Below are 11057 nucleotides of genomic sequence, written 5' to 3' on the forward strand. Positions count from 1 at the left end.
AGAGATCAGGAGGATCACAGTTCGAAGCCAACCCAGCTTCAGAATAGTTCACAAGACCCTATCTTGGAAAAAAACCTAACACAAATGGTAGAGCGCCTGCCCAGTAAGTGTGAAGCCCTGAGTTGGTTTGAATGCATTTTGCAACCTGAGATAGACCTGAGCCTTTGGGGGCCTGGGGCAGAATGTGGTGGTTTGAATGTGTAATGTCCCCACTGCTTGGTTGCCAGCTGACAGATGGGCTTTTAGGAAGTGAGTGTATCCTGAGGACTCTCACCTAATCAATGGATTCATCTCTCGGTTTGTTCTTTACAGGACGGCAGTAGTGGGAGGTGGTGAAAAGCAGGAGGGGGTGCCTAGTTGAAAACTAGGTCACTGGGAGTCTGTCCTTGGGGGCTATGTCTTGTCCTGGCCTCTTCCCGTGATCCCTTTTCTCTGCTTCCTGCCCACCTTAGGTAAAGAACCTTCTCCCACACACACTTCTGCCCAAGTGCATGAAGCCAAATAACCATGGACTGAAACCTTTGAAACATGAGCCAAAATAAACTTTTCCTACCTCTAAGTTGCTCTCTCGGGTGTTTTGGTCACAGCAACAAAAAAATCTAACTAATTCAGGAGTCATCCCAGTGCGACCTTTTAACATGGATGAACCTCTGTTTTCCACATCTGGAAAAGTGGTGTTAGAGATTCCATTTGAAAATCCCTGTGAGGAGTGAGCTAAAGCAGTAACCCCCTCCCCCCACCCCCCAGCCTGGGGCCTGCATCGACTCGGTGCCTATACCCATGTACCCGCAGTACCCAGGTCACCTCCACACCTCTATTTCCCTGCCTAGAAAGGAGGCCATGAGCTGGGAATGGTGGTGCTTGCCTGTAATCCTGGCACTTTAGACACTGTAAAATGTCATTCTCACTATACTAAAGGATGTCCCCCCACCACACAGCTCACGACAGAGCTGAGCAGCTGAGAAGCTGGGCTGCAGGGCTGCAATAGCAACTTCTTCAGCCTTGCCTCTGGAGCTCCTGCAGGTGGCGGCTGCGAATCTCTCTGGACCTCTTGGGTGTCTGATGCGTGCTGGGTGTATCTGGGGGTCACAACCACCAGAGGCTCTCTGGGTGTGAGGGTGAAGGCTTGGGCCTGAGTCCCTTTGGAGACAAACGGGGCCCTCTGTCGGGCACCTGTGACCAGTTGTGGCCAGATTCTGCTCCCTTTTCCAGCCTGGTCAGCCTTTCTGCCTGTGGGTGGCCTTAGCCCCCCCCCCCGCCCCCCCCCGCCCCCCCCCGCCCCCAGCAGCCCCTCCTTTCCCTCCTCCAGCAGGGCCTTAGCAACCTGGCTCTCATTGGCTGCACGTTTCCTTGGAGACAGACGCTAGCCACTCAAACAAGGCCCAGAGCGACAGGAAGAATCTTTCTTTCCTCTTGGCCATGAAGGAGCTGTTGACCTCCAGGTCCCAGGCCTACTGGCAGGAACGCATCCAGAAGGAAACTGCCTTCCGGGCCACCTGGAATGTTCGCTATGGCCACAAGTACCTGCAGGAGGGAACTAGGGCCAGGAAGCAGACACAGCAGGCCCCCTTCAGGTCAGCCATGGTAATGGCTCCGGTGCCTGCCACCATCTCCCCTGTCTACAAGGAGGTGCAGGGGGGAGGACCAGAGACCCAGAGGGTTCAGGACCAGCTGTCCAGAGCAGGGGGTGTCCAAAGCTCCCCGCCCAAGGAAGACAGACTGAGGCGGACCAGAGGAGCCACTCAGAGCCCAGCAGACCAGAGCAGCACAGGGAACTTAGAGATGAGAAAGGTCCCCTCCAGCACCCTGAAGCTGCTCTTTCAAGGCATCTCCCATGACGGCCAAGGCCGAGCCCAGTACCTCCGGAAGCGGTATCAGCAGGCACCTGAGGAGAAGTTCCGGTACCCGATCCTGTCATCCTGGGAGTATGGCTGGAACTTGGGTAAGGCCACCGTCTTCTTGCCGTTCCAGGCCTTCGGCAGGCAGGCTGTCCTTGACCATGTCTCCCTCCTGGCCCACGGAACTAGCTCAGCATCCCCTGGGCAGGGCAGGGACCTCTCACCCATAGGCCCATGCATGGCCTGGTTTTTCCACCTGGAATGCCCCTCCTGCCCCTCTCTCACATCTCCTCCTCCAGGAAGTCTTCTAAGAGTCCCCCAGGCAGATTCTTGAGCCCCCGCTTTGTGAGTCTGCAGCTTTCTCAGCCTGCAGAAACCCTGGGCCCACTGTGTCACCATTCTTTACTTGTCCATTTGGCCCGGAGAGCCCTCGGCTTCCAAGACTTTATTCATGCCTTCCCAGCTCCCAGCTTGGGAGGAGTGAACGTGGAACTACAGAATGAGACCTTGCTTTGGAATCAGGAGTTCAAATCCTGATTCTACCACTTCTGACTTGTGTGATCTCAGGCAAAAACCTTAACTTCTTTGAGCCTCATTTTCACATCTGAGAATGGGAATAAGCTAGAAACTGCCTTCCTAGTTTTGGGAAAGTCAGGTGGGAAAGATCTGAAACAGGAAATATGCCCAGTGAAATGGGATCAGGGTGTGATAGGACAGCGAAAAGGAGGAGGAGGAGGAGGAGGAGGAGGAGGAGGAGGAGGAGGAGGAGGAGGAGGAGGAGGAGAGTCACAGAATGGAGTTCCAGCTCAACCCCCGAAAACAAGCCAGGAAACTAACAGCCTCTGAAGATTGGCCCAGTCTGAAATCAGGAGGCCTGGGTTTGAAATCTGGTTCATTAATTCATTCAATTAATGTTACCGAGCACCTGATATGTATCAGGCACTTTTTTCCCCTTGGGAATATCAGAGAACAACAAATAAGCAGGCCTATGACGTAGTGCAGTGCTTTTCAGTCTCTCTTTTTTTCTTTTTTTCAGTACTGGGATTTGAACTCAGGGCCTACACCCTGAGCCATTCCACCAGCACTTTTTTGTGATGTGTTTTTTCAAGATAGGGTCTTGTGAACTATTTGCCTGGACTGGCTCCTGATCTCTGCCTCCTGAGTAGCTAGGATTATAGGTGTGAGGCAGCTTTTCAGTCTTTACCGTGCACAGGAATCAGGGAGAGGTTTGTCAACAGGCAGTTTCTGATCCAGCAGGGGGCTGGGTGAAGGAAGAGGATTCCCCTCCCCCTTTTCTGTGATTCTGGGACTGAGCCCAGGGCACTGTGCACAAGTCAGGTGAGCACTGTGCCACTGAGCTGCACCCTGCCCCCAGATGTCACTGCTGCTGGTCTGTGGACAACGCTTTGAGTGTCAGGGCTGCAGGAGGAGATAAATCAGGACAAGGGGATCAGGATGGAGGGGGCTGCCCTGGTAGGTCAGGGAAGGCCTGCTAGGGAGGGCCTTTGTGGGCAGAGTGGCTTTCTGGGTTGCATTTATTGCACGGGATTCTTCAAGGAAGGACCCGACTACCTGTGTCCACAGAACGAGTCTCAGCATAGGCACCACACGGAGACTTCCTCCCTCCCCTGACCCTCAGGTCTGGGCCACTGCCTGGGAGGCCCATAGGTTGGCAGATGTAGATGTCTGATTTCACTTGAATTTCAGAAAACAAATAATTCTATAGTAAAGTATATCCCAAATATGGTAAGGAATGTATACTGAAGTTATTCATGATTATCTGAAATTCAAAAGTAGATAAGCATCCTTTGTTTTGTCCAGCATCCTGGTGCACCAGTGCCCATGCTGGGGGCTGATTCTGGGTGCTCCCTGGCTACCATGGCAGTGGTGGTTTCTGGATAGAGACTATTATGGTCCTACTTAAATCCACAGTAGCTCCCCAAATCTCTGGAACATTCTGTAAGCCTGTATCCTCACACCCTGAGATGAAACCCAGCTCAGGGGTTAGCTGGGAGATCGATGACAGACCACTTCTACTGCCCACTACTCTCCCTACACAGTAAGAAACAGGGGTAACATCAGCCCAGTGGGTGCAAAAATACACAGCGAAGAAGGGTTGAAGGTATTGTCTGGGCCCAGCTGGGTCAGCAAAAAATGCCCTCTTAAATATATAAAGTAAGAGTCTAGTGCCTAGCACAAAGTAAGTACTCAACAAATAGTATTATTTTTATTCTTGTTCTTATTGGCTCAACAGGTAAGGTTGGCAGCATGTGGCCATTTGGGATGGTACATTGGCCTTGGGCAGACCCTAGGGATCTAAGCGTGGAGCACTGGAACAGATGGGGTACCCCTGACAATGGAGTGTGACGAGGGTTAATGAACCTGTGTGAAGTGTGAGACATTGGAAAGACATCTGGTTATGGTGCCAACAACCCTCCTGCTGTGCCAGGCATTAATTAGCATTCAGTTACTGGATCATAGTGAGCTCTGGGGGGGGGGTCCCTAGGTAGGGGTGAAGGGACAAGAGGGCCTCAGCTATTCCTGAGTGACATAACTGCTTCTCCAGCTTCACAGTTGTAGCAGAATGTCCCAGCTGACCCCCAGCCCTTGGGAGGGATGGTGTTGCAGGAGGAGGGTGACCCCTGTTCATGCGGTCTCTACTGTATTCCAGAACATATCATGAAGAACTCCCAGCCACCAGCTTATGCCAGGGTCCAGCCCATCACAAAGGCATTTTACATCAAGAACAGCGTCTTCCATATCCCCCGGCGATCAGACCAGCTCATGTGAACTTGACTGGGGAAGGGCCCTCTGGTGCTCTTTTCCCTTCACTGTGATCCATCTGTTCCCCACACCCCCACACACCCCCGGCCAGGGGGAAATGCTGCCAGGGAGCGCCATCTCACTGCATTCTGCTGAGCCCTGATGCCGTGGCTAAGCAAGCTGGGCAGGAGTGAACGCAGGCAGACCTCTGGGATGTACCGATGGCCCATGGGGCTCTTGTCTGTGCTCACAGACTTCCACCCTGCAGAGCTGCCCCTACCCTGGCAGCACTAGCTAGGTGTGGGTGTGGGTGCTCCTTTCCTGAGGAAATAATGGTGTCTTCCATGCTCCATCAGTAGGCTTGGGCAGAGGAGGGGTACATTTAACCTTTAAGGTGCTAAGAGGGTGGTGAATGTCTCCCTGGTTCTTGTTGTTGTTTTGGTTTTTTTCTACATTCTGTTGAAGGGACCCATAGCACAATTGCTTGATCCCAGTGTACTGCACAGTTTAAGGGAGAAGTAGTTTTTATTTCTACGTTAGTCAGGGTTGCCTTGTTGCTATAGCAAACAACCCCTAAGTTCCCAGTTTCCTAAATGAATAAAGATGTTATTTCTTATACCACAGTCCAATCTGGTAATTTGTGCACAACCTTCCACATCCTGGTCCAGGGAGGCTGCTCCCATCTGGTGACTTCCGCCATCACCTAGTCACGTGACTTCCAGATGGGAGGCAGCTGGATTAAGTCCTATAATCTAGAGTCCAGGAAGAAGAGGACAAAGGATTCCCAGACATCTACCACAGAGCCAAATGCACCCTGTGGCTGCTCTGGGAATGGAAGCCACCATCCAAAATTCAGAGTACTCTCCTGTGTTAGTTTCCTTGGACTACTATAGTCTGGTGGCTTGAGACAACAGAAAGTCATTGTGTCAGAGTTCTGGAGGCTGGAGGTCCAGAACTGAAGGTGCTAGCAGGACTGCACTCCCTCTGCTACTTGGTGGGAAGCCCTTGCTTTCTCCTCCCAACCTCTGGTGGTTTACTGGCCATCTAGTATTCCCTGGCTTGCTGCTGCAGAGTCTAAAATCTACCTTCTGTGTCACATGCAGGTCTGCCTGTGGTCTGTCATCGTCACACAGCAGTCTTATAAGGACATTAGACATATTTGATTAGGGGCACCCCACTCCTGTACCACTCACCTTCACTAATTCCATCTTCAATGACTCTGTTTCCAAATAAGGTACTAGCCATGAGGACTTCAACATATCTTTTTGGTGGGATGTGATTGGCTACCAATTCTTGGTTACTGGAACCATCTTTTTTTTTTTTTTTTTGGATGGGACTGGGGTTTAAACTCAGGGTTTTGCATTTGGAAAGCAGGTGCTCTACTGCTTGAGCCACACCTCCAGTCCATTTGATCTGAGTATTTTAGAGATGAGGTCTCACAAACTGCCTGGACTGGCCTCAAATCACAATCATCCTCATCACAGCCTCCCTGGTAGTTAGGATTCAGGCAAGAGTCACCAGTGTCCTGCACTGGGACCATCCTTCATCATTCCTGAAGGGCACAGCTCTTTGCAAAACCAAAATGCTCAGGGGTTGCTTTGTTTAATCTGGGGATTGTGGTCCCTTCCACCCCCTGCCTGGCCAAAACAGCATCCCTACCTCAGTCTGGACTAAGAAAGAACTGGGCAGATGAACAGCTCTTTTGACTGGTCACTTCTAGAGGAATTCTCAAGTTTGCTCCTGGCCCATCCCTCAGCCTGAAACCCCACAGGTTTCAGGAGCTAGATCACTTAAAATTTCAAACACAGGCTGGGCACCAGTACTCACACCTATAATCCTAGCTACTCAGGAGGCAGATATCAGGAGGATCTGGTTGGAAGCCAGCCGAGGCTAATAGTTCACAAGACCCTATCTTAAAAATACCCAACACAAAAAAGGGCTGGCGAAGTGGCTCAAGTGGTAAAGCCTACCTAGCAAGTGTGAGGCCCTGGGTTTAAACCCCAGAACTACAAGAAAAAAAAAAAAAAGATTCAAACACAACTAACTTGCCTGGATTTCCCTATTCAGCCTTTATAAAAATCTTGAGAAGGAGCAAGAGGCAGACAGTGTGAGCAAGGACCACCATGGGGATGTGGTTCTCATGTGGCAGTCTTGCACACCAGAGCTGATAGACAGACACCTGGTGCATTGAATTGAACACCAAGTAACCTGCTGGGTTCTTTGGGGTCATTTGACTGAACATAAGGAACATTGATCTAGCCAGGCCTAGGCGGGGCTCCTGGGACTTAAGGGGTATGGACCTTGGAACTCACAGAGTGGAGTGAGAAGGCTGTGTTGAAGGAAGAGGGGCATCCTTGCAGCATGGAAGAGATTTCCTGGGCGAGGGCACTGTCATTTCTGTCATTAAACAAAACTGTGCTCAGAAACCCTTAGCACAGTGCCTTCTAAACACGCACGCTATATGAATTCTTATGATGATTGTTCTCCTCAGCCCCAAGTGTACAGACCGCTTGGAAGGTGACAGGTTGCCGCCAGTGTAGGCTTTTTCATGAGGATTCTGCACATAAATTAGGTGTCCTGAAAATGATTCGAGTTCCTGTTTTCTTAGTTCTCCCAGCGTGGCACAATATGGAAAGCACCATCCTAGAGGCCCAGGAAAGAAGGATTCATTACAAACAGTGGCTGTCCCAGGTTTTCAGGGCTTAATTCTCTCTGGAAAGTCAGTTAAGAAGGCCGAGTGGAGGATTTCTTTATTTATATTTTTAGTAAACACTGTATGGTATTTGCAGGCATTTTCCTAAGCCTGGACTGTACACTCCAGTAGCTGTGAGCCAAAGGTGTCAGTGAGCATTTGGAATGTGTTTTTGAAAATTAATTTTTGGTGGTACTGGGGTTTGAACTCAGGGCAGCTGCTTGAGCCATACCTTTGAAATGTGTCCCATCTGCACAGAGTGAAGTGACTAAGGGAAAGTTCCCCTAAAAGGCCACTAGGGAGTGCTATCAGACCACACACTGTAATGATTGGGCCACAAGAAATCATTCTCTGTAGTTCTGCCACTTCTTTGGTACACGGCCTTGGACCTGAATTTCCTCATCACCTGTAAAATGGGATTAGACTAGGCTTGTGAGAATATGAACTTTGGAGGCAGGCAGACCTGGATTTGAATTATGGCTCCCCCAGCATCCTGTTAAGACTTTTGTGGACCCTAGGTACTTTTCCATTCACAGGTTCCTTCCTCCATCAAGAATATTAAAAATTTTTATTATGTAACTATGTTGGTATAAGAAAAATATTGATATTGCATGTTAAAATTTTTCTTCAATTAGAAGTTTATCATTTCTGTGACCTCTGAAATTACTGTGGATCCTAGGCTTACCATGCTTAATGGGTGAGTCAGCCCTGGGCTTCACAACTCTCTTGCTGTGTGACCTTAGGGAAGTTGTTTAACTTCTCCCTGCCTTATTTTCCTTAACCATAGAATGTGGATGACATCTGCTGGGTGCCGGTGGCTTATGCCTGTAATCCTAGCTACTAGGGAAGCTGAAATCAGGAGGATTGCAGTTCCAGGCTAACACAGGGAAAAAAGTTTGCAAGACCCCATCTCAACAGAACAAAGTGACACGGTGGGGCATGCTTGTCATCCCAGCTACAGTGGGAAGTATAAAATAGGAAGATTGTGGTCCACACTGGCCTGGATAAAAAAAGCGAGTCCCATCTCCAAAATAACCAGAGCAAAAAGGATTGGAGGCCTGGCTTAAGCAGTAGAGAACATGCCTAGCAAATATGAAGCCCTGAGTTCAAATCCCAGTACCACACACAAAAAAAATTTGCCAGCAAACACTACCTCTTAGTGCTGTGGTTGGAATTCAGTGAGATAGTATAGGCCATGCCTTTTAATTTATTAATTATTTATTTTGCAGTATTGGAGTTTGAACTCAGGGCCTCACACTTCCTAGGCAGACATTCTACCACTTGAGCCACTCCACCAGCCCTATCTTGGTATTGGGTATTTTCGAGATAGAGTTGCTAGAACTATTTGCCCAGGCTGGCTTCGAACCATGATCCTCCTGATCTCTGCCTCCTGAGTAGCTAGGATTACAGACATGAGCCACCAGTGCCTGGCTATGCCTTTTTAACACAGCCTGGAACAGAACATGCCTTGTAAAAGGCAGCTCTTAATTTGTTATTTTTGTCATTAAGACTACTTTCCACTCTGACCTCTATGAATTGATGACAGATCTCAGAACAAGAATCTCAGAGCAAATAACTCAGAAAAATAAAACAAAGCTCCCAGGATATTTGATGGGGGAAATAAAGTGTTGTCTTAGAGAATAGAGCGGCAGCAGGACCATTTGCAAATGAACACATCCTCCATCCTGCCATCAGAGAACTCACATGACGCAGGAACGTGACTTTGTATCAACCAGCCTGAAGCTGAGCAGGCTGGTGAATAGGAGCCAGGCAAGGGGGTCCTGGGGAAAGGGGTGCGCATGTGCACATGGATGCCTGTTTACATGCGTAGATACTTGCTTCTTAATGTTCCCTTAATTGCATTGGCTTCCCTGAATCATAAAACCTGAATACACACCTGCCAGTGTCCTGTGGGATCATGATGACCCACTTCTCATTCAAAATGTGACTTCTGGATAAGTGACATAGGAACGCTGGCTCCTTCAAGATCACTCAGGGAGACTTGGGGGATTACTGAGGAATGCTGGCACCTTTGGGATCATGATCAGGAGACTTGGCAGCTGATACAGGTGTGAGCCTCTCTCAGTAGCTAGTTTCCACCCACCCACATCCCTAGGCCTGGCGCCTTTCCTCATTCAGGAAGGGACAAGGAAGGAAGCCTCCAGTTTTTGCCCTTTCCTGGTTTGGCAACTGCCTTTTACACTTGTCTTTTCCAGCCCGAGGTAAAGAAACAAGCTGGGGTTGCTAAACTGGAGAAGCTCCCTTCATGCCCCACCCTCAGCAGGGACAGGGTGAAGGTCACTGTGTTTGAGGCAGGAAAGGGGGTGTTGACAAAGCAGCAGCAACAAAGAAGACTGGAAGTAGGGGCATCCTTTATTTCTCAAGGCCTATTTGTCAAAACACCTGCTGTGGTGAATGACAAAACAATGGGGCCTTGGGACAAATGCTCGTTCTAAATAATTAAATGAGTAATGTGTGCCCACAGGCTTAAAGCTGCCTACCCATAACCGAGCAAGTCTGATGGCTTACTAGGTATCAGATCCACACTCAGTGCTTGCTATCCATCATCTGATTTAAACTGTACTTGTGAGACAGATTCTCTTATTGGTCCCATCTGACACTGAAGGTAAGTAATCCACCTGCTCAAGACTCCACAGCTATGTTGAAAATATTCCAGGAATGGGGGGAGGGGAGTATAGGAGAATGATGGAGGGGGTGACTTCAACTATGATATGTTGTAAGAATTTTTGAAAATGTCACAATGTACCCCCACTACAACAATAATATGATAATAAGTTTAATAAAAATTATTTAAATTTTTATTAATAAAAGCTAGTAGGTGGTGCAGAATATGGCTCTAAACTAGCCCTATGACCTCTTTTCTACTACAGAGTGCTCGGAGAGTGATTTCAAAATCTGGCTCTCAGATCACCTGCCTTGAGCACACCTGGGCACAGGTGTGGGTGTGGGTGTTTGTTAAACACCCACCCAGCTCTCCTGAGACAGACTCTGGGTATCTGGAGCCTGAGAATCAGCACGTGATTCTTATTTTCCCCAGGGTTCAGATGCTCTGGACAAAGTCAAAGCTGAAAAGGCAAACAGGACCCTTTCCCGAAAACCACCAAAGTTCCTAGCCTGAGCCAGGCCAGGCAACCCAGATGTATGGGAGGTTTTTGGCTACATCAAGGAGAAGCCTATTTTGTGCCCTATTGCCTGGCAGAATTTGCTAGAATGACAGCAGGCAGACAAACACTTATGGCTCTGTAACCTGCTGGAGGGCAAGAACAGAGGCAGGTCTTGTCCAGGAAGAAGCCGCAGGGCAACAGGACTCACTGACCCCAAGTGAGAGCCACAGACAGGGTTATTTAGTACCTATCCACTTCCTCTTTGCCTCCCTATTTGCAGAGTCCCGAGCCTGGAGGTCAGTACTTTTGTCCCAACCACATTGGCCAGTCCAACTTTTATTGCTTGGGGGCAAAAGAATGAGTTCCTCCCTCTAGGATTAGCTCATTTGTGAATTGGTCACTTGTCCATTTTGGGCCTTGGAGCCTGGAAGCTTTCCTGGGATAGTGAGTCCTGCCTCGGAGGGTGGATGGGGGGGTGTGTATGTCAGAAGTTTTATCAGGTTTGCCATCTCACCCTAAAATCTCAGAGATGAATTGGACAACAGAAATCTCAAGAAAATCTCAGAGGTGAATTGGATGTTTGGGGACGATGTTTTTCCCCAGCTTAATCTGGGTCCTTTGGATTTTACTCCCTCAGTC

At 49.1% G+C, this 11057-nt stretch overlaps 1 protein-coding gene across 1 annotated transcript; it reads left to right on the forward strand.

The window, feature by feature from the left end:
• The first annotated feature begins 1373 nt into the window (after positions 1-1373).
• Positions 1374-6253, forward strand: LOC141411514 (uncharacterized). Its single transcript, XM_074044046.1, has 2 exons — positions 1374-1942; positions 4510-6253. Exons 1-2 carry the CDS (start codon positions 1420-1422, stop codon positions 4626-4628), a joined length of 642 nt encoding a protein of 213 aa, XP_073900147.1. The 5' UTR covers positions 1374-1419; the 3' UTR covers positions 4629-6253.
• Positions 6254-11057: the final 4804 nt, after the last annotated feature.

The sequence above is a fragment of the Castor canadensis genome, chromosome 10, assembly GCF_047511655.1.
Source record: "Castor canadensis chromosome 10, mCasCan1.hap1v2, whole genome shotgun sequence".
Taxonomy (NCBI): domain Eukaryota; kingdom Metazoa; phylum Chordata; class Mammalia; order Rodentia; family Castoridae; genus Castor; species Castor canadensis.

Excerpts from the sequence above, each read along its gene's own strand:
- LOC141411514 (XM_074044046.1), top strand. The coding sequence starts at position 1,420 with ATGAAGGAGCTGTTGACCTCCAGGTCCCAGGCCTACTGGCAGGAACGC. Across the intron at positions 1,943-4,509 it reads GGAGTATGGCTGGAACTTGG|AACATATCATGAAGAACTCC; the intron begins GTAAGGCCACCG and ends ACTGTATTCCAG.